The 24,717-nt window shown below is 35.9% G+C and overlaps 1 protein-coding gene across 2 annotated transcripts in view; it reads left to right on the top strand.

Moving 5' to 3' along the window:
- Positions 1-21,512, top strand: part of TRPC3 (transient receptor potential cation channel subfamily C member 3) — a 48,869-nt gene extending 27,357 nt beyond the window's left edge. For both annotated transcript variants that reach the window (XM_087963175.1, XM_026667056.2), the window contains 9 exons: positions 3,421-3,585; positions 5,193-5,409; positions 6,452-6,685; positions 7,952-8,216; positions 9,551-9,746; positions 10,680-10,889; positions 13,562-13,645; positions 16,469-16,544; positions 20,152-21,512. In XM_087963175.1, coding sequence (XP_087819301.1) covers positions 3,421-3,585; positions 5,193-5,409; positions 6,452-6,685; positions 7,952-8,216; positions 9,551-9,746; positions 10,680-10,889; positions 13,562-13,645; positions 16,469-16,544; positions 20,152-20,294 — 1,590 coding nt within the window. In that variant the 3' untranslated portion in view covers positions 20,295-21,512. The remainder of the gene's footprint in view (positions 1-3,420; positions 3,586-5,192; positions 5,410-6,451; positions 6,686-7,951; positions 8,217-9,550; positions 9,747-10,679; positions 10,890-13,561; positions 13,646-16,468; positions 16,545-20,151) is intronic.
- Positions 21,513-24,717: the final 3,205 nt, after the last annotated feature.

Raw genomic sequence — 24,717 nt, forward strand, 5'->3', positions numbered from 1 at the left:
TTTCAAGTTAAAGACTCCCTGTAGCTGGACCAGGTTTCACTGTTTTCCTTCCTTTCCTGTCTAGTTACCCTATCTCTTTCCCTTGCTTCATAGCCATCCAGCTCCCATCCTTTTCTCCCCTGGGGTTTTGGAAGGAAATACAAGTGTGTACTTGTAACTTTCTATGTGTGACAGTAGTTTTGAATTATAGTAGCTAAAGGCATATTTGTGAAAAGACCCACAGCAGAAACCCTAATGAGGTGGTAGATGGTAAAAAAACAACAATAATAATTGAGGCTTGAAAATACTAAGGTATTCAGGAGGGAGGAAGGAAGGAAGTTCCACTGTCAGAAATGAGAAAGTGTTCTGATTTATTTTGGATTCAGTTTGAATTGCTTTGAGAAGACAGTTTGATTCCATTGATGATTCTTCCTTCTGTCTTTTCTGCTAATATCCTTTACTGAAGCCTATAGTACATGGCATGTTAATGGAGAGGGAGATGTTTTTTTCTTTTGTTTATGCTAGTTTAAACCTAATTATTGGGATTGGGACAAGTGAGTGGAACTCTAAAACCTATTTATGCCACCTGCTCAGAAAAGTTGACTCCCTGATGTATGAGAGATTAAAAAGAAGAAGAAAAAAAATCAATTGATGCCAAAGGAATTTTATCTTTATTTTAAAACTGCTATATAAGTGAAATGGAATTGATTTTGCCATAGAAAGAGAGTGGAAGATTAACAGATTCAATTTTCTTCTTTTAGTGTGTGCTGTTCTTGACAAGGGTAGCCCTCCCCAAAGAGTTTTACTGCTTACTTGAACGTTTTAAAAAAGGTAGATGTAGAGTAAATTGGGTGTGGAGATCAGGGATTGTAATCTGGAACAACTGGAAGACACTAGGCTGAGAAAAGGAATGATATGATCTCTGACTTCATTATAAAATCAGGTCTTGAATTATAATTATTATGTTGCTGTAAGTCAAAGTTGTTGTAATAATTAAACTGAACTCTTTAGTTGGCTAAATTAAATGGAAAGCTGAGATTTTTTGTAATTTGGACTGTCTGTCTGTCTGTCTATATCTATCTACCTGTCTGTCTGTCTATCTATCTATCATGTCCATTTACATAAACACACACATCTGTCTGTGGAGTCCTTGGTTCTCTCTAAGCTTGGTTGCTTGCTTGCAGATGTTTCATTACCAGACTATAAGCAATGTTTATAAGCAATGTTTCTTCTCTGACTTTGGGGAAACTCATCTACTGAACATTTGCAAAAAGAAACTCTCTCTCTCTCCCTCCCTCCCTCTCTCTCTCATACACACATACATACTTACCTGTCTGTAAGAAGATTCCTTACAGAATAGCCATAAAATGAAATATGGATAGGAGATGAAGCCAGGAATAGAGCACAGCTGTCTAGAATGTTGAATAGATGTACTCTGTATTGCAACATTTTGTTTGTGCTCTCTCCCTCCCTCCTTCCCTCCCTCCCTCTCCCTAATTGCACATGAACCAATTTTATTAATATATTTATAGGCAATTACTTCCCCTTATATGAGAAAAAAAATCACATAGTGACTGATGACCAAAATAACAAATCCATTTGCACCTAAAGAAAGAACAACTGTTTTTATTTTAGTGCTTTATCTCCAATCTCATTTGAGCTTTTTGAAGTGTTACTGTGATGTTGGCAACTTTGAAACATGCTAAATAAACATATCTAATAATAGGATAGAATTGTACAACAATAAGAATTAATACAGTAGGAAGTCTTTAATAGCTTCAAATATCCCATTTGGAGAACCTTATAATTTAATGCATTTTCCCTCAAAAAACCAGTGTTAGATTTAAGTGGCAACATGCAGATTTATTAATATATAGTTTTAGATGCTGATAATCTTATAAAACCACCAACTTGTACTGGCAACATAATCAAAAGACACAATTTTTCCCAGTAACAATACCAACATTACTTAATATGCAGAGCATAAGGCTTGAAACCTTTATAATTTTTATAGATGCCCTGAGTTATAAGTGTAATTTATGATGGAATTTAAAAATAATACCTGAACCTTGTTAGCCATTTCATTATTGGTTTGATGGAATGTATTGTATTTACTGGACTTTGTTTTAATAAACAATCTATAATCAAACTTGGATTATGATTATGTAATAGACAATGGGTTTCTCATTAGGATGCTCCTGTTCTTTCTGGCTGTTTTTGCTAAAAACAGACTCATTTAGCTTGTATAGTATTCTGAAAGCAAGAACAAGGTATCTTTTAGACCCGGGGTCTCCAACCTTGGCAACTTTAAGATTTGTGAACTTCAACTCCCAGAATTGAAGTTGAAGTCCACAAGTCTTAAAGTTGCCCAGGTTGGAGACCCCTGGTTTAGACTGTTAATTTAAATAGACCCAGATAGTTTCTGTGCTGCACTGTAAGCGCTATCTTTGCTGAACTAAGACTGTATGCTCCAGCCAGCACAGAAATCTGCCTAGATACCGTGGGCACTGTGCTAGGATTTTCTACATTCAAAATAAGTATTCTCTCACCCAGCTACAGAATTTGAAACAAACCCTTTCATTGGTACAACAAACAGTTTATACCTTGCAGTAGACTACAGCTTTGATTTATGAAAATAGAACTTAAAAATACTTTTACTTGTGTTCCTTTGTTTTTGTGTTAATCAAGTGTCTAGGCCACCCTACATCTTCCCCTGTTCCATCCAGCTGTTGTATTAGAGACTTAATGTATGTCTAAGCCAAAAAGACATTTAATGCTGGCAGTACAAAAGCAATAAAATCCCCACAAGAATAATAATATATGACTGCTACTGGATCCAAAATGATTCTTTTTAACTGTGAGCCACCCAGAGTCATTGACTGAGATGGGCAGCTTTAAAAAGTGAATAAATAAAATTTATTCTGGTATCTGTTTCTTTTCCAAAGTGAATTAACTCTTATAGACATCATGTACTTCTGTTGCATCAAACTAAGTTTGAAAACTCAGTTCTTGGAAATAGGCTTTAAAATTTATCTCCCAGTGACAGTATCCACAAGAGGAGAAATAACCTCTACTCAGCTTTATGTTTTGTTTCTCATAAATCAAAACATATTTTAGCATCATTAAACATGGTACCCCAGATGTAGCTAGCATTCAGCAGAGACATAAATTAGATGTAAGTTGCTTCTGATTTAAATGAGATATGAAAGTTTAAAAATCTGCTTCCATTGATTTGATGTGTCCTGGGGTCATGTGATCACCTTTTGCGACCTTCTGGTAAGGCAATGGGCAAAATTCACAACTGTCTTGCTTAGTAACAGAAATTTTGGGCTCACCTGTGATCACAAGTCAAGAACTACTTGTATTTTAAAGAAATTTGCAATGATGCAAAAAACTAATTACAGTTCTGTGTAACTTGATTTTTCTTCTGTTTTCCCATAGTTTGTAGCCCATCCTAACTGTCAGCAACAGCTGTTGACCATCTGGTATGAAAACCTTTCAGGATTAAGGGAACAGACCATAGCTATCAAGTGTCTAGTTGTGCTGGTGGTTGCATTGGGCCTTCCATTTCTTGCCACAGGATACTGGATTGCACCATGTAGCAGGGTACAGAGTTTTTTTTTTTCTCTTATATTTTTTCCTTACATTTAAATTAATTAACTTCAGGTAAAATGCCTTTGTATGAAAGCTTCTCTTTAAAAATAATGTAACTATTCTGATTACCAAATTTTGTTTTGTACAGTAGAAACCATCATGAGATTTATTATTGATTTCTTTCACTTAGTATAGTAAACAGAATAAGTTACTTTCCTTACCTTATCATTATTCTGTGCACAGATGATTCTGGAATATATATATAGGCTTATTTATATTTATGCTTCTGCACATGGGTAGAAATATCTTCCACCTTCCAGAGGGCTAAAGGCAATGAGTCACACTCTATTTACCTTAGCAGCACATTTGTTCATAAAGAATCAAAGCAACCTTGAATTATTTTTAGTAATAATAAAAAGGTAGCACACCATGTACACACAAAAACTTGTTCTGTGAGTTTAGACTTATTAATAGAGTTTTACTTCTGAGCAAACTTGAGTTGAAATTTGGCTGGTTGTAAGATATTCTGGGACTTTGTCCATACATGTTAGCCAGACAAATAACTAAATGCCCATATTTTTTTCAATGGACTAGAAAAGACAGAAAAAAAAGCTCCGTTAATAATTGGATAGGAGGAAAGAGCCATTGGAACTCTTTTGTTGGTACAATCCGGAGATACTACCGTATCTTTGAATTTGGAAAAAAGAACTGATCATAGATATATCAAAGCCCTATAAATGATCCTTGCTAATGTTTTTTTTTATCCAGTAGGATATATTAATTTCCTTAATTCATTCAATATGAATGGGTTGCTGGTTTACCTGGGAATGCCTTCATCTCAACTTCTCAGGCAGTGCTTGCAAAATCCCAGCAGACCAACAATATGTTTAAAGAAAGCTAAGCAGCTATAGTATAATAAGATGGAAAAACTGGGTCTGCTTTGTTTGCAAAATTTATGAAATGTTTCTTCAAATTATGCTATGTGTACTTTTTGTTGGAAGTAATAATGAAAATAAAGTGGCTTTCACTAATACAAACATCCCATTGTTTTCAATATATTTTTTGAAAAAGCTCTCATCTAGTTCCAACTTAATAAGTGAGTTCATACATTAGGGAAAAAAAAAACATGGTTTAATAATATGTATGAACAAAATGAAAAAGCTGGAAAATCCCAATGTATCTTATACCTTTAGACCAGGGGTGTCTAACCGTGGCAACTTTAAGACTTGTGGACTTCAACTCTCAGAATTCCTCAGCCAGCAAAGCCCACAAGTCTTAAAGTTGCCAAGGTTGGACACCCCTGCTTTAGACAAAAAGAGCCGTGATGGCACAGTGGTTAGAATGGAGTATTGTACACTAATTCTGCTGACTGCCAGAAATTTGATTCCCATCAGCTAAAGGTATATTTAGCCTTTCATCTTTCCGAGGTTGGTAAAATTAGGACCCAGATTGTTGGGGGTGATATGCTGACTCTGTACTGTAAACTGCTTAGAGACAGCTGTAAAGCACTGTGAAGTGGTATATAAGTCTAAGTGCTATTGCTATTTATTGAAAATGAAAGCATATATAGATGAAGAAACAATCAAAGCAAAATCCATACTTTTACTTTGTTTTCTTAGCTTGGGAAAATTCTTCGGAGTCCATTTATGAAATTTGTGGCACATGCGGCCTCCTTCATTATTTTCTTGGGACTACTAGTATTTAATGCTTCAGATAGATTTGAAGGCATCTCAGTATTACCAAATGAAACAGTTATTGATTACCCAAAACAGATTTTTCGAGTTAAGACAACTCGGTTCACTTGGACAGAGATGCTGATCATGATATGGGTGCTTGGTATGTATATATTTTATTACGTCCTTATTGCAGTGTGTATATTTTTAGATATCTCTGTATGGTGCTATAACGATAAATATATTTCAGCAGATTTTTAGAATAGGGGTTCCCAACTCCACTACCAGGCCATGGCTTTTTCTCAACAGGGCCATAGGCTAGCACATATGCGTATATACACAGTTTGACTTGCATGAATGGTAGGCTGGCATATACGTGAATGCAGCTTGATTCATGTAAGCAGTAGACTGCTGCCCATGTGAGTGCTGGCTTACCACCTGTGTGAGACAGGTTGCACGCACATACACTGGCTCACTGCTCATGTGGACCTGTTCTCCTCCCCCCTACCCAGCTGGGGCACCAAGCAGCAAAGGATGGGGACCACTGCTCTAGACCATATGGAATTGTTAATACAGATAGCATACAACAAAAGAAATCATGATTCCTATTACATATGTTCAAACCCAAGAACTTCTCAATCTTGATTCTGGTTGTATTGACAGTTTTAGAAGTTGTTTGACTACCTTTCTGAGGGTTCAGTCATGCAGAATGCTCTATAAATAACTTGTAATACTCAATGCAAGATAGAAACTCTAAACTCAAGACTACGTTGGAAACCATGACAGCAATAGTATGTTGAGAAACACTGCTGTACAGTACAGTGGCCTCCACATATCAATCATTAGGATTTTAGGTAACTGATATTACAGTGGATTTAGCCTAATATTTAAGGACCTTTTACTGTATTTCTTTAATAGTGTGGATGCTGCTACTATATAATCTAATTCCACCTTTTTATTATGTAAGAAACTGCATGGGTACAATTTGTAATAGCATGCACCGGCATGTTATACAATGTGAGTAGGCCTGAAAACCTCTGCATCATTCTGATTTATATTTGCCTTTTGTTTCTGCTCTGAAAGTATAGTCATATGAGGTGTGTTAAAAAAATCTCAAATTAGGTATGTGACTTAATCTCAGGTTGGTATATTTGGGTTGCATCCTTAATTACATTTAGCTGGATTTCATTGCATTTCTTTTTCAGGAATGATGTGGTCTGAGTGTAAAGAGCTCTGGCTAGAAGGACCCCGTGAATATATTCTGCAGCTTTGGAATGTTCTTGATTTTGGAATGTTATCTATTTTTATTGCTGCTTTCACAGCTAGATTGTTGGCCTTTTTACAAGCTACAAAAGCACAGAACTATGTGGACAAATATATCCAGGAGACAGATCTCTCTGTGGTCACACTTCCACCAAATATAGAGTATTTTACTTATGGTAAGTTCAAAAATTTTGCCATGCCTCTGGCATATTAAAATGGCTAGTAATCTTTCAACCATGGATAGCTAACTCTCAATTGGCCAGGGACTGAACACTTTTTATGTTTATCACACATGGCAGGTTTAGCAACACTTTATGGAAGGCTTTCTGCGGCTGAATATTAGCCGTAGACTGTACACTATTAGAAAATGTATCTCTCTATATATTTTGTTCTGTTAGGATGTTGTTAATTAGTTTTTCTGACTAGTAACACTAAAGCACTAAAGAGTGTTACCTATGCACAAAGCAGAAAGCAGAATCTTCCTTGCAAGGTCTTTTATTTAACAGAATAATAGAGTAACAGAGTTGGAAGGGATTTTGGAGGTCTTTTAGTCCAAACTCCTGCTCAGGCAGGAAACCCAATACAATTCCAGACAAAGGATTGTCCAATCTCTTCTTAAGAACTTCCAGTGTTGGAGCATCCACAACTTCTGGAGACAAGTTTGCTCCACTGATTAATTGTTCTAATTCTAATTTCTAATTCTAATTTCTCCTTAGTTGCTTCTCTACTTGATTAGTTTCCGTCCATTGCTTCTTGTCCTGCCTTCAGGTGCTTTGGAGAATAGCTTGACTCCCTCATCTTTGTGGCAGCCCCTGAGATATTGGAACACTGCTATCATGTCACACCTAGTCCTTCTTTTCATTAATCTAGACATATCTAATTCCAGCAACCGTTCTTTATATGTTTTAGCATCCAATCCCCTAACCATCTTTGTTGGTCTTCTCTGTACTATTTCTAGAGTTTCAACATCTTTTTTACATTTGTGGAGACCAAAGCTGGATGCAATATTCCAAGTGTGGTCTTACCAAGGCATTATAAAGTGGTCTTAACACTTCATATGAACTTGATTCTATCCCTCTAGGTTCTAGTCATTCTTTTTATTTATTTTAATTTATAAAAATTTGCTTTTTATTTTTAGTTTGATTTAAAAATCAAAAGGAAAATGTTATATAGTTTGAACTTCTAAAGAGAATAATTGTTGTTTGATTGGTCCAGAGAAATACTGCTCAGAATGTTTATTGACCACAAATCATTTGAAAATATTTACATAGATCTTTAAACTATATACCCATGGTCACAGACAGCATACAGAAAAAATAGATTCATAAAATACATCATACAGAAAGTAATACTCTTAAAACTGCTAATTGTGTTGTTTTGACAACACAATGAACAAATAGATAAAACTAACAAGCTTCTTCTTTATGTCATTTTTTTTCTAGCTAGAGATAAATGGCTTCCATCTGATCCACAAATCATATCGGAAGGTCTTTATGCAATTGCTGTTGTGCTTAGTTTCTCTCGGATTGCTTATATTTTACCTGCAAATGAGAGTTTTGGACCACTGCAGATTTCACTTGGAAGAACTGTTAAAGACATTTTCAAGTTTATGGTTCTTTTTATTATGGTATTTCTTGCCTTTATGATTGGGATGTTCATACTGTATTCTTACTATCTTGGAGCCAAAGTAAATGCAGCATTTACTACGTAAGTAACAACTGCAGAAACAATTATTACTGTATTGTTTCTCATCAAATTTGCTGAAAGGTTTGATGACTTCATACATAGGAAGGTACATTTATGGAATTTTCTTGACAATTATACTGAAACAGTTTGCAGGGAGATTTTTTTTACAAAGATGTGTAAGAAAAAGAAAGGAAGGAAAATTAAAAGTATACTTAACAATGATAAAATTAAGGAGGAAGGGAAAGAAATTCAAGGTTAAAGGAGCTGGTTCTTTAAAAACAGAGACATGAGTAAAAAGCTTTAAAACACCTGAGAAAGAGGGTGAAGAGACTGACTAAGATCCACATAATGGTTGTTTCAAAGACACAATATAATATCTGTAGCTGCATAAAAAGGTTGACTATACAACTGTAGTCAAGAAAACAACTAATATTTGTGACTTTCAGCAATTGAATCAGTCATTGCAAGACTATTAACCTGAGGTTCTTGAGATGTTTTGGACCCATTAGATACAGCTAGAATAGTTAATAATAAGGAATTGTACAAGTTGTCAAAATATCAAAAGGGCACCAGTTTCTTCACCTTGAACTATAAAGTAACAGAATGGATGACAGAAAAACTGAGACCACTTCTAAATGTATGTTTACTTTGCATTTAGCTAATATTTTCTGTTATCTTTATTTGCTGCAATTGTTTCTGAATTTCACCATATAGTCTGGTATAGTACTACTATTAGAGTTTGTTGGATTCATGGGCTGACATTAATGTTGTGTTTAGATGGAAGTATTCTATTGGCATATATCACTATTATAAAATGACAGTACTTCTATAGCAGCATGTCAGTTAAGAACCTCTTTTTAGTTTCCAAACCATTTGGGAGAAGTCTACCTTTGTATTATAGTTCTTGCATTGTGTCTATATATTCTCATATGTAAACCCAGCTGTTGTGACTTGAAATTTGTGGTTTATGACTGTATATATTGCAAAAATCCAACTAAATGATATTTAGTAAAGCATCATTCAATTCTGATTTTGTAATGTCAAGCCAGATTGCTGTCTCCATTCATTCTTGTGGTTAGTAATCTTTTAGAATTTGGAATTATTTTTTGTTTGACAATAAATCAATATAAATTGTAAGGCTGTAATCTAGTATTTAAGGATATCAGACATAGTGACTTTCTATGTTAAACAATCCACAAATTTAATTGGCCATATACAATAGGGCATAGCATACCTAGTTTCTCAGTGAAAATATTTTTTGTTGTGTGCATTAAGCCCTCTATCACTTTGTTTATTAAGCTAATTAAACTATAAAAATTATAATAATCTGTTAATGCTTTTTTCTTTTCATGCAGTGTTGAAGAAAGCTTTAAGACTTTATTTTGGTCAATATTTGGCTTATCAGAAGTTACATCCGTTGTCCTCAAATATGATCATAAGTTCATCGAAAATATTGGTTATGTCTTGTATGGAATATATAATGTAACAATGGTTGTGGTTTTACTCAACATGCTGATTGCAATGATTAACAGTTCATATCAAGAAATAGAGGTATGTTTCAATAGTGTTCATATACTGTATTTAGAGCTAAGAAATCATTTTGATTCTGATAATTTCCTCTGCTTAGTTGTGAAAATGGATAGAGCCCAATGGTTCTCAACCTGTGGTCTGTGGACCTCTGAGGAGAGGGCACGATGTTGTCACAGGGTTTCCACGAAGGCTTGAAGAAATGTTATGATTTAAATCTTGGTAGTCTTTGGCCATGGTCCAGGGTTACAAAAAATATTTAAAGGGGGTCCATTGTGAAGAAAAGGTTAAGAACCACTCAGAGGTGGTATTCAGCAGGTTCTGACCAGTTCTGGAGAACCGGTAGCAGAAATTTTAAGTAGTTCAGAGAACCAGCAAATACCACCTCTGACTGGCCCCTCCCCCATTTATTCTCTGCCTCCTGAGTCCCAGCTGATTGGCTGAGTCTTCTTTTGTTGCCCTGCACAGGAGAACAAAGCAGGTTAGCGGGGTGGGGAGGGAATGGGATTTTGCAGTAACCTTCCCCTGCCACGCCCACCAAGCCACGCCCACAGAACCAGTAATAAAAAGTTTTGAATCCCACCACTGGAACCACTGATATAGTCAATTGATTTCCCTATATCTAATTTTTCTTGTTTTTTGTTTAGATATATAATCTTTAATATGTACTATCTAGCAATCAAATTAAGGTGTGAATTAATATTAGTTAAATTCTATTTCTATTGTTTTATCAAAAGGAGTTGTTTAATGGAAGATAATAAAAAACTAACTTGTTTTACCTAAGCTTTTAGAAGCGCTTAGAATATATTTTCCTATAAGTAGAGATTTTTCAGGTAAAACAGTAGATCTAGATATTTACACTGACAAAATGCTGAAAAGATGAGAAAGTAGCATTTACTTCATAATACAAAGAAGAAAATTATTTGTGAGTGGAACAAGTTTTTGTTTCTGATATAGGATGACAGTGATGTGGAGTGGAAATTTGCTCGTTCTAAACTCTGGTTATCCTACTTTGATGATGGAAAAACCCTACCACCCCCATTCAGTCTTGTACCAAGTCCCAAATCGTTCTTTTATTTCTTCATGAAGATCATTAAATTATTGAGGTGCAGAAGGAAAAGATTACAGAAAGACATGGAAATGGGAATAGGTAATTCAAAATCCAGGGTAGGTTCACTGCTTTTTATACATAGATATATATAAGTATTTTTTATTTTTGTCTAATTTGTTGAATCCTAAATTGTGGTTTTCACATAGAAGACATGCTTTTCTGGTTTAAATTCTACATATTTGCAATGTCAGTATCTGAAGTCATATCCATTTACCCTCCTAAATGAGTGCAAAAAGTGACTACAGGTAGTTCTCACCTAATGACATCCCCTAATGTCATTGGTGCCTGGAATTTTGGTAATAAGTCATTAAGGTCATTAAATGTGTCACTACATAACCTGACTTGATTTTATGATTGTTTGTACAATGGTAGAAAAGCAAATCACCATGATCATTAAGTGAACCACATGTTTGTTAAGTATGTTTGTTAACCATGGTTACATGGTTGTTAAGCAAATCTATTATCTTGAAAGAGCATTTTCTGCTGGAAAACTAGCAAAAATGTTGTAAATCATGGTCATGAGGCTATAGAACGCTGCATCTAGTTGTAAATGCCAACTAGATGTCAAGTGCCTGAAATGCTATTTTGTGACCGTGAGGGTGTATGTGCGGCAATTGTAACTTCAAGGATGGGTTATAACTTCAGGGGTTGGGTAGGGGAGTTCCTGTCATAACTTTATATATACTGTGATTTCAGTGGCTATGACTCTTTATCACCTCACAGTGTAGTGACACAAGAGGCAGTGAAGTATAGTTAAGCTTTACAGTGTCTATCACTGTCCTACTCTTTATCTAATCTCAGTGTTATTTATGATATTGTCCTCAACTTATGACCATAATAGAACGCAAGATTCCTGTTAACTGAGATACTTAAAAAGCAAGTTTTGCTCCATTTTACCACCTGTCTTGCCTCAGTTGTTAAGTGAATCACTGCAGCTGATAAGTTAATAACCCAGTTGTTAATGAATCTGTTTTCCCCATTGTCTTTGCTTGTCAAAAGGTCATAAAAGCTGATCGTATGATCTTGGGACACAGCAATGGTCATAAATATAAATCAGTTGTCAAGCATCTGAATTTTGATACAAGATAATGGGGATGCTGCAAAGATTATAACTATGGAAAAACGGTCATGTCACTTTTTCAGTGCTGTTGTAACTTTGAATGTTCACTAAATGAACCTTTACTTTCAGTAAAAAGCACTTATTCTCTAATTCTCTTTCTTGTAATTAGGTAGATGCTAAATTTTACATAGCCCTATCATGTATTTGCTTAAATGCATTTATTATTTATATTATAGTTATAAAATCTGATTCACTAATTAAGTGCTTAGATTCCTGCTCTTGGGAACAGTCCAGGGAAAGAGGTGTCTTTGTTATAACATAATGAGATAGATTTCATACCCTGCCTCCATATCTCTTCCAGAGATGAAGCTTTATTGCATTAGGAAATATGGATAGGACTGTATGCAGATTTATTGCAGTGTAAATGATACAATACATATATGGAATAGTATTTCTTCAGTGGAATATTTTTAGGCAGAAGACAAATGAAACTTGATGACAACAATGATCTTTACTATTCCTTTCTTTTCAAAGTAGATTTCTAGAATAATTGTGACTTTTAAATAATGTTTAAATAACTAGCTAAAATAATATGAAATGCTGATTAATGCATGCCGCACTATCAAAAGTGTTTACCTGAAATGTGGCTGAAGTAGAAAATGAATGAACATTTCATTGACAGACATGTCTGGAATTTTCTATGTACCAGCAAGGGAGTGAAAACCATGGACCTCTGTGTTTAGTCCAGAGTGTGCAAGAGTCTTTTCAATTCAGCTAAATAAAAGTGCTGACATTAGGACATTAGGAGTGCTACCTTTTCCCATTATCTCAGGCCCCTTTTTAGCATAGAAATGCTTATAAGTGTGCAAGCCTTATGTTACTTACTAGCAAAAAAATGTGCTTGTATGAAGAATGTAATAAGACATAACCAGTATCAAGGACAAAAACTACATACATTGTTCCTTATTTCATAAATATTTTGCTATCTAATGTCTTTTTTCAAGGAAAAGGGGTTTTATTTTAGTTTTTTTATGCAACACCTTGGTTTACTGGATGTCTGGAGAATGTGTCATCAATCAATTTGAATTATCCCGGCCTTCATTCTTTATGCTGCCTCTTCTTTGTCTTGAGTCAATGGCTCCTATCCTAGCAGGCTCTTGCTATGCTGCAGTAGCTGAACCACACTGTTAATAATGAGAAGTTTTCTTTTTTTATGCTATGAGTTGCATAAAAAATAGCAGAAAGTAATAAGCTCTACTTCTGACAACCTAATCACATTTTTTATCAGATTCATTGCATTACTATTTATTTTACTATTATAAATATTGTTCAGTTCTAATATCCTGTTCAGCACAAGCACAATCTATACATGTGGGAGTTGTTAGGCAGTGTAAGATGTGTACAGTAATGATTGTTTTTCAGGAATATGCATTATTTTTTATGTGCTTGGTTTAGGAAATGGTTAAAATAATATATTTCTATTTAAGTGCATTGTTCAATCAGGAATAGATACATATTTTAGTAATATGACAAATTGAAACTTTGTTTCTTTCAGAATTTTATACTGAATGGTACTAATTTGTGTAATCAGTCATTAAGTATTAGCATCTTATATAGTAGCTGCAAATATTATGGAATATATTTTAATTCAGATATATTGTTTTCTAGCTAAATCTCTTTTCTCAGTCCAACTCAAGAGTTTTTGAATCACACAGTTTTAACAGCATTCTCAATCAACCTTCACGCTATCAGGTAAGCAGTTACTTGGATAATGTGCATTCATTATAAACATATAAAATGCATTAAGATTGTTTCTATTTATGGTAGAAATCAGACATATTGCATACCTAGAGCTCTCTGTGTTTAACTGTAAGAGGTTTTCTTACATCCTCTTAGGAGATAAAATTCCAGTTGTCCATTATATTGCTGCTTGTTTAAAAACTGGTACTTGTTTCCCTCACTATATAATTACTAAAGCACAGCACAACTTGGAAACATTGCAGACAATCCCTCTTCCTTGTTGGCGTCACTTAAATCAGTGGTGGCTAAACTTTTAGGGCTCCTGTGCCAAAACTTGTGCGTGCGCTTGCACGCTTGCACTCGCGTGCCAGCACCTAGAAGGCAATGCGCACGCCCCCACGCCCCCTATGCATGAGCGCGCAATCCAGTACCAATAATACCAATTTAAGATTGTTGACCTGTGAATAAGATAAATATACTATTGTAGGAGCACTTGGAAAATTAGTGGTGTTAGGGCATATGTATGTGTGCAAATGTGGACAAACCCACACCTCCTTTTGAATGAAATTTGGAGGAGAGTTGGGGCATTCATCCATCCATGGAGTCCTGTTCACAAGAATTGCTTAGGTAAGTGTTAAAGAGTAAGAATAGTAGATACACAAATTACATCAGGGCAGGTAGTTCATTCAAACTAAGCTGTTTTTTCTTGTTTTGCTTTTTCCCCAGCATGTTGTTCTTTTTTGTTTAATAAAATACCATTAATTAATTAATTAATTAATTAAACAAGAGGAAAACCTTCTACGCACCAATTCCATCCACGCTTTTTACAATTTTGTAAACAACAAACTAAAAGATTCAATGTCCATCCCAACCCTGATAGGACCTAATTGTAAAGACTGCAACGACGACACCATTAAAGCCAAAAATTTTAACACATTCTTTGGCTCAGTATTTGTAAACCGCAATGGATTATGCCCAGTATTTCCTAGCCGAACCACAGAAAACTACAATGATCTAATACATATAGATATTACAGAAGACAATGTTGAAAAAGCACTACACAATCTAAAACCATCTCTATCTATTGGACCGGACGGAATATGTGCCTACTTCTTAAAAAAGCTACCCACTGCCATAGCAGAACCTCTAAGCATAATCTTTGAAAAATCTTTCAGGACCAGCTCCTTGCCTAACCTATGGTCACAAGCCACGGTTATCCCCATCTTCAAAAAGGGAGACCTCAGCCTAGTTGAAAATTACAGACCAATCTCCTTATGCTGCGTCACCTGTAAAGTCATGGAATCAATTATTAACCAATCCATTATCCTCCACTTAGAGACAAATAACCTACTCTCCAATAAACAATTTGGTTTCAGAAAAAAACTATCCTGTAATCTGCAACCGTTACACTGCAAAACATAAGAACTACACAACTCGATCAGGGCAAACAATAGACGCAATTTACATAGACTTCTGTAAAGCCTTTGATTCAGTGGTACACGACAAACTACTCCTAAAACTAAAATCTTATGGTATCTCTGGACAACTGGATAGAAGTATTCCTGTCAAACAGACAACAAATGGTCAAAATTGGGAGTGTCCTATCAAATTCTGTACCTGTCAATAGTGGTGTCCCCCAAGGCAGTGTTCTAGGACCAACTCTCTTCATACTCTACATAAATGACCTCTGTGATCACATTAAGAGCAACTGTGTTCTCTTTGCTGATGATGTAAAGCTGTTCAATACCACAGACAATACTGCTACCCTTCAAAAAGATCTTGACTATGTATCAGAATGGTCAAACAAATGGCATCTTCAAGTCTCAACAAATAAATGTTCTGTCCTACATATTGGCAAAAAAAAATCAGAAAATAAAATACAAGCTGAATAGTCAAGGCCTTGTTGATGATCCAAGCTCTGTAAAGGACCTTGGAATACTCATCTTTAATGATCTAAGTGCTAGAGCCCACTGTAACGACATAACCAAAAAGGCATTAAGAGTTGTTAACCTAATTGTACGTAGCTTTTTCTCTGGTAATAGCACACTACTAAGTAGTAGCACACAAATACTAACTTGACTTACCTGTCAATGAATACGTCAGCTTCAACCATAAACAACACAAGAGCACACAATAGATACAAAGGTTAACCGCACCAAACTTGATTGCAAGAAATACGACTTCAGCAACAGAGTGGTCAATGTCTGGAATACTCTACCTGACTCTGTGGTTTCTTCCCTAAACCCCAAAAACTTTAACCTTCGACTGTCTACTATTGACCTCACCCCTTTCCTAAGAGGTCTGTAGGGGATGTGCATACGCGCACCAATGTGCCTACCATCCCTGTCCTATTGTTTCTTTTATTTTTCTTATAAATACCCATTTCATATATTCATAACTATGTATATACTTATACCTATTATCTTGTAAGCGATTGACAAATCAAAATAAATAAATAAATAAATAAATAAATAAATAAATAAAATTTTAAAACGAGTATACAAAAGTGCCCATGGTTTCTGTTCTTTATTGTGCTAATTGATTTTTATACAAAAACAATGTCATAAAAATAATAATTTAAAAATGAATTAAAGATCATACAGTTGCATGTCTAGTTCTTCTTATGGTGTAAAAACTTGAAAATGAATGTTTGATTATACTAAAATGGAATTTACTTCAGAGGAACTAAATCCTGTAACTTGTATCCTATAGCCTGACCTTATTACAGATGAAGATTCAGATTTTTCCCCCAGGACTTTAAGGAGCATGCATTTAAAATTAGAATGGCAAATAAATAAATAAATAAATAAATAATTGAATTTTTCCCTCCAATAGCAAATCATGAAGAGACTTATAAAACGATACGTTTTGAAAGCCCAGGTAGACAAGGAAAATGATGAAGTCAATGAAGGTAAGAGCCTATAGAGTTTTTATACAGTATTATAAATTCAAAAGAAAAGAAAGAAAAATGTTGGTGTCTGAGAAACCAGAGGTTTCAATTATGGGAGGAAATGATTCTTTCTGCTTTGGGCTTCAAATCAGATATTTAACACTGTAAATATGGGTAAAAATTACTAAGTGGGGAAGATAGTGCATATAATATTAGATGTAGTGTTTTTCTTAGTAAAGTAAAGTAAACTAATTAAATTAATAAATGATTTGCATTTGGATAAATTACTTTTATAAAAATAAACTTTCAACTACTGTATGGGCCAAATTATAAAAATACTTGAAAATGACTAAAAATATTAAATCTTCAAAATACAGTTGTCTTAACCTTTAGAAATATCCACGAGTTGGATTCACTTCTAAAATTAGTTGATAAAAAAAGAAAATACACATGACCTAAATCTATCTATGGTACTGACATGTTTTAAAGTATGAGAAGTTTGTACAATAGAAAATAATAAAAAGAACAGATACTTGATATTTTGATGAATACATAAACATACACACAATATACATTTTATATTTGGAGGTTGGTGGGTTCTTTTTAGATTTTTATTATTCTTCCTATGAAAACCTGAATCATTCCCCATTAAAAACAAGATCCCAGGATTTCTTTAAATTCAAATATCTTAATTTATTTTGTATTCAGAACAGATTAGAAAAAACTCAAATTTTGAAACTAATTCTTCTACGCAGTTTTAAGGTTACTGATCTTTTGTTCAAATTGCATGCTCTTGAAATGAATGTCAGAATTTTAGTATAGTTTTATAATGCATAATGAGTACACATTACACTGAAAGTTAAAATCAACCTAAGTTCCCTCCTGTTTACTTTTTAAGTAAATAATATTATGAATTCTTACTTGGTAAATGTTCTTTGAGCTTGAATTTTTGTCAAATAATTCATAGGACTGGGCAACATACTGAATTAACTTTTAGTTCATGTGAATTCCAAATCTGAAAAATTATATTAGAGAAATTGGATGTTGCTGATTTGACTGGCTTGAATAAATCATATTCCAATAAACATTATATCAAGAATATCTTCAAAACATGTAGAGTTCAAATAACTATACAGATAATTTATATAGGTTCATTTAGATGCCCATATGAAAAGACAAATCAGTACATTTGATTAGTTTCTACAACAGTTATCACATTGTGAAATGTACTGGTTTTTGATTAATATCACCCAGCCTCCTCCAGCTGGAAGTTTGTGATGGGTCAAAACTCCCAGAAAATCAAAGAAGGGTAATTTTAATATGATTAAACACAATGCAGACTTACAGATTTCAAAGTCAATAGACTGTATGCTGTACTTTTGAAGTTAATGAGTTTTTAAACATACTTAAAATTGGCTGGATTGTGCCTTTTCTTTGTAACTAATTTATATGTTTTTTTAAGATAATGAACTGGTGAGGAAGTTATATTTGTTTGCCTACTTGTTTGAGGAATTTTACCCCTGGAAGAGACATTATATAACTTCCATGTCTGCAGGTCATTAAAGATTCTGGAAAGCCAACTTGCCATGGTCAACTCTCCATGGCCAATTGCCCAAGTCGCTGCAGACAACTCACAACAGTACTAGAGTTACACTAATATCAAAGAAATAGTCCAATAGAATCATTAAAGAAGGGACAAAATTAAATGTGAATGACAAAAATTAAAATATTTTTAAATTAGTTGAAATAATTAAATTGAATTGCTGAATTATCCTGCAGAAAATTGGCCATGGTGAGTTGTCCCATGGCTAGTTGGCCGCCACAAACTGGCTGTGGCAAGTAGATTATGGCAAGTTGGCTGCGGAGAGTTGTCCCATTGCTTGACTGTGAAACTTTTTGTTTGGAAGACAAATTGGAAAAAGTGAAGGTTACAGTCAGTGGTGGGATTCAGCCAGTTCCGACCGGTTCCCACGAACTGGTAGTTACGATTTTGTGCAGTTCACAGAACTGGCAAATCCCACCGTTGGCTGGCCCCACCCAGTTATTCCTCATCTCATCCGCTCGCCCAGCATAGCTGCTGCTGCTCTGTCTGGCTTCCTCACTTGCCTCAACCACACGGTCTCTTTAGGACCAGCCAGCTTGCCTGTCACCAGCTGCATCCCACACAGTGCTCTCCATGTGGCCCAGCTGACCTGCCCTGATCTGCCTGGCAGCCTGGGTGAGCCTGCAAGCAGCAAGGCCAGAATCCAGCCCTAGCTGCCTCCAACATGGCCCAGCCAGCTTTCCTGCCTTCCATGCGGCCGAATCCCATGCAGAGCTCTCCATGCAACTCAGCTGAGCTGCCCTGAGCTGCCTGGGTGAATTACTGCAAGCAGCAAAGCCCGAATCTTGGCTTATCTGCCTCCCACGTGGCCAAGTGAGCTTGCCTGCCTTCTGTGCTCACTCAGCACTCTCTGTGTGGCCCAGCTGAGCTGCTCTGATCTGCCTAGGTGAGTGACTGCAAGCAGCAAGGCCTGAATCCCAGCCTAGCTGCCTCCCACATAACCTAGCCAACTTGCCTACCTTCCCTGCTGCCTTTCCCGTGGTCCCCGAGGCCCAGCCTGCTTGCCTGCCTCCTCCTCCTCCTCACTGCCTGCGTGCTGGCAAGGATTGGATACTGCAGAGAAAGATTTCATACATACCATTCCAAGCCCCTTCCTCCCCCCACGCCCTTAAGCTGACAAAATAAAAGCCTGTTTAAAGATCGTGACTGTCTGCCGAGCCTGCCTGGTGCATGATGGCAATAGGCGGCTAGGGGGAAAAAGAGAAGGGCCAATGGAATGCCCTTTTTTCCGCCTCCATTAGGCTGTCTGCACAGCACTTGTTCGGGATGGGGAGGGAGGGAAAAAGCAAAAAGCCTACTCGGTTCGTACATACTAGCACAATGGAGAATCTCTCTTCCAGCTCGCTGGTTCGAACATTAGGCACTACTCCTCAAGTTCCCAATGCCCAAACCAGCAAGCTGGAAGAGAGATTCTCAGTCGTGCTGGTAAGTATATACGGGACAGATAGACTTTTTGCTTTTTCCCTCCCTCCCCAGTGAAGTGCAGACAGCCCAATGGAGGCGGAAAATGGAGCATTTTATCGGCCCTTCTCTTTTTTTCCCTCTAGCCACCTTTTGCCAGCATGTGCCAGGCAGCCTCGGCAGACAGTCGCGATCTTTAGATGGGCTTTTATTTTGTCAGCCCAAAGGGCGGGGACAGGGGGGAAATGTAGGAAATCACTGTGTCTCTGCAGCATCGGCCATGTGATTGAGTGGGCGTGGCCAACTCAATGTCACAGCAAAGTGCTGCCCCACTTTGCTGTGATGTCGAGTTGGCCATGCTCACTCAGTCACATGACCCCCCCCAAACCACGACCATCCTACCAGTTAATAGAACCGGTTGTTAAATTACTTGAATCCCACCACTGGTTACAGTACATCTTTCAGTGATTTCACATTTTTTCAAAGCTTTCAGTTGTAATGATTTTGAATATCTGTTTATGTGATGAATTGAACTTCAACTGCTTGGTCTTATGAACTACTATAAACAATGTAGCAGATGATACTTTATCAAGTTATGTTAAAAGTCTTTTTGTTTTTACACAGGTGAATTAAAGGAAATTAAACAAGATATTTCTAGTCTTCGCTATGAACTGTTGGAAGACAAATCTCAAGCAACAGAGGAATTGGCAATTCTTATACATAAATTAAGTGAAAAACTCAACCCAAATATATCAAGATGTGAATGATCCCAAATGACATTTTCAAGATTACCTGGATTTTCACTATAGCACAAGCATTGGCAATAATATTTCTGAGTGATTCATACTTGAAAAATATGTAGATTTTTAGTACTAAATGACTTTATGTACAGCTTCATTTGAAATACAGTCTTAGAAAATTTTATAAATTTACACACAAACAATTTAAGTTTATTTAAGGTATAAAACATATTTGGCATTTATTTAATACTGTACAATTGTACCTAAATAATTTTTCATTGCTAGTAGTTCTATTAGTAAAATGAATATTTGTAGCAAATGAAAAAGATTAATATTGTAGATTAAAATTTTAGGATGGTACTGCATGTCTGTTCTTATCTTATTGCTGTGAACAATTTTTATGATACAATACCAAAAGTTCAGCCAGCTCAGGAGGGATTACTTGAAATGAATTATCAAGAGTTAAGCATGATCATTTTAAAGATATAATCTTTCTAAAATTAATGGATTGTTTCAGGAACTAGTTGTGCCTAGTATAGATCCACTCAAATTAGCTAGAACTGCTTTGAGTTTCACTGATTTCAGTGAGTCCATTGTAATGTCTGATCTTATGCATGCTTACTTAGAAGTAGGCCATTAAGTTCAATAGTTTGTACTACTATGTACAGAACTGAAAATGCTTTAACTACTTATCCAGGGCTACTATAAAAGCTAGTTTGGTGTGGTGGTTAAGATGCCAGGCTAGAAACTGGGAGACTGTAAGTTTAGTCCCATTTTAGGCACATAGGCTTGTGAGAGTTCTTGGGCCTGTCACTTTTTCTGAGACTTAGGAAAGAGGTAATGCAGGGGTGGGATTCAACCGGTGTTACTACCGGTTCAGTCAGAGTGCATTTTGCATGCACTTGCTTTGCGTGTGTGTAAAACAATTGCAAAAAACATCAGCTGTGCTGCCCGGACAGCTGACAAGCGCTGTGCATGGGTGCACAGCGTTTGAAAATCCTCTTCTTTCCTGCTTTTTCAACCTCAGCTGTGCCGCGCAAAGCAGCTGTGCCGCGCAAAGCAGGAAGTAAAGGACAGCCAACAGCCCGGGCGGGCAGGTGGGCCAAACAGATGATCAAAAGGTCGTCGCACTGAACCGATTCAGTGTCTGCTGCTCTTCAGAGCTAGCAGTTCTGTAGAACCGGGCCAAACCAGTAGCAGCATCCCACCCGAGGTAATGGCAAACAACTTCTGAAAAAAAAAACATGCCAAGAAAATTGCAGGGACTTGCGCAGGCCTTTTCTCTGTGAATCAAACACACTTCAAGGAAGGGGGAAAAAATCTGAGTTGCAAAAATCTAAATGATTACAAGATGGCAAGAAAAAGTTATTGGAAATCTTAAGTGCTTACAGCCCAGATCTGGTACCTCTAGCTTAAATTTCACTGAATCACGTCCACTTATTTATTTTCCTTTTTTGAGAAAGCTCAAAGCTATGCTATGGGAACTGAATGTCTGACAGTGAAGGTAAAAATGTAATTATAATATTAATAACGCTTTTACATTTATCTCATATATTTTGTATCATATTTGCTTTCAGAATACGAAATAAGGTTGCTGTTGTTTTTTACTTCTAGTTAATGTAAACTGTCAAAACATACATTTTCATGTAACTTTTTTTAAAATCCCAGATCCTATGCAGGGCTGAAGTTTTGTTACACTCTAAATAATGCCTATGATGCTTACTTATTAAATAAAATATTCATACTTTATGGCCTTATATTGTTCTTGTACTTTTATCTGTGGGTTTGGGGTAGGTGATAGAAGAGAAATCCTGTTCATTAAAATAAGCAACAGGCTACAGTTCCATATGCTAAAACTGTTACACAAATTTGATATGCAGGATTTTAGTTTATATACCATTATATTAATCTTCTGCAGAGCTAAGCAATATTTAATCTTCACTAAGCAGGCAAGCATATGTATTAATAAATCACCATTAAACTGTAAATGACTTTAAAGGAATTTTAAGAAATTGTTTTGGAGATTTTTCCTGAATACTGTTAAGAGGACATTATCTAGATTTTGATAAATGTCTTTGTAGAGACAGTCTTCGACTTACAAGCAAAACTGAGCCCAAAATTGATGTGGCCAAGTGACACATTTGTTAACTGAATTTTGTCCCATTTTATGACCTTTCTTGCCACAGTCATTAAGTGAATCACTAAAGTTAAATTAGTAGCAGGGTTGCTAAATGAATCTGACTTTCCCACTGACTGTAAGAAGATGCAAAAAGTGATCACATGACCCTGGGACACTACAACCATCGTAAATATGAATTAAGTTGCCAAATATCCAAATTTTGATCACATGACTATGGGGATGCTTCATTGGTTATAAGTGTGAAAAATGGCAATAAGTCACTTTTTCAGTGCCTTTGTAACTTTGAATGGTCACTAAATGAACTGTTGTAAGTCAAGGACTACCTGTATTTGTCTAGCTATTCCGTAATTCCTCAGAAGGGCTCATTGTTCATGAATAGAAGGTGTTTATTTTTAATCTGTTATTAAAAACTGGGAAGATTATAGGAAGAAGGGTAAGCCAAAATTAAATAGTTAAGCCAATGGCAAAGTTATACAGTGACTTACTGTAGAATTTTATAATGGGAATGATTTACTTTAAAGCTAGAAATGGAATGCAATTGTACAACGTCAACCTTAGGCTACATTGACTCTCTCTGAAAGAGATTATAAAAGGTATTTAAGGTTAAAACAGGAAAAAGATCTGGAGAAGTATACATTTTAAAAAGGAGGATGAAGCAAAGTGCTATGAAGACAACAGGCTAAAAGTTTATGAGTGAGTTTGAACTAAAGGAATGAGGAGATAGGAAGGCTGCTGCACTCTCGTTATCTGAAAAAAAAAATCCTAAAAATATATGGAATGCAGACAAGTGCTTTTGAGTTTATTTTATTTACATCCAAACTTCCATGTATCTATGGCATTTGCACCAATTCCTATTTCAACTTTCATTTCTACAATACTTTTTCAATACTATGTAAGATTCAAATGAAGAGTATAAAATAGCTTGATCTGAACTGATTATTATTTAAAAAGAAGTGGTTCTATATTTCAGTTTATCTGTTCTAATTTATTTTTGTTCTGAATTTAGCTGAAAAAGTTTAGTGGCTAATATAAAATAAATAATATTCAAATCACCTCTATCCAAAAGGCTTACTGTATGAAGATGAATGTGCCACGGTGGCACAGTGGTTAGAGTGCAGTACTGCAGGCTATTTCTGCTGACTGCCAGCTGCCTTCAATTTGGCAGTTCAAATCTCACCAGGCTCAAGGTTGACTCAGCCTTCCATTCTTTCGAGGTGGGTAAAATGAGGACCCAGACTGTTGGGGGCAATATGCTGACTCGGTAAACTGCTTAGAGAGGGCTATGTGTGAAGCGGTATATAAGTCTAAATGCCATTGCTATGAATGTATATCACTCAAGGAAAAAAGGATTAGAAAATAAGAAAGCAATGACCTTAAAACATTGAATGTTCAATTAGCTGTGTTTGAAATGATCCAGTGGTCAGCTTCCAATGGTTTATTCAATAGTTGTTTGGGTGCAAGCTAATTATGTGAGATCTTTGGCAGCAAAATATCTTAAATATACTTGCTGCTGAGAAATAGCTGAGAAGGAAGAGCTAAGTGGTTTCCCATCTGTCTCTATTGCAACCTGGTTAGAGGTGATTACAATATTCTAATTTATATAGTCCAGAACAGGTAATACTTATCACCACAAATTGAGTCCATAATTACAATCCTTAAGTTATTGTCCTTAACCAAGGCAGCCATGCAATCCAGGCTCTCCCCCATGCAATGTTAGGCAGAAGGTGGGTTGCTTCTGAGGGTGGGGGTGATCCTGGGCTACTGAATGATCATAAGTCGAGGACTACCTGTCTACCACTGATCTAAGGATAAGCCATGTGGAACCACAAGAATCTTAATTTTAACAGATACAAATTGCACTGTAAGCATTCATATCATATCATTTATGGTCACTCTGCTCAAAATTCAACTTAATTGTCATGATTACTATTTAAAATGTGTTCACATTTTTCTCTATGTACCTTCAACTAAAATATAACGCTGCATACACCGATTATTTTGCCCAGCACAATGAACCACAAACTATACGACCATTAATAGACATATTATACCAAATTGTTAGTTGAATTCTAGTCAATTGTGCAAGCCTGTAAATTAACTGAGTAAACCACGGTTCTTGGCTAACCACATACAACAGTTAACAGTTAACAATTACACAATCTGTTAACTATGGGTAGCGCTAGCCTGAACTCACGCTTCGAAGGGAAAGCGTATGCGATAATAAAATGCCTTCATCTAACCCGTGTTTCTCAAACTTGACAAGTCTGAAATGTGTGGATTTCAGCCCCAAGAATCCCCCAACCAGCCTTG

The sequence above is a fragment of the Notechis scutatus genome, chromosome 4, assembly GCF_049901735.1.
Source record: "Notechis scutatus isolate UNSWTSFEM ecotype Mainland chromosome 4, rNotScu1.2, whole genome shotgun sequence".
Classification (NCBI taxonomy): domain Eukaryota; kingdom Metazoa; phylum Chordata; class Lepidosauria; order Squamata; family Elapidae; genus Notechis; species Notechis scutatus.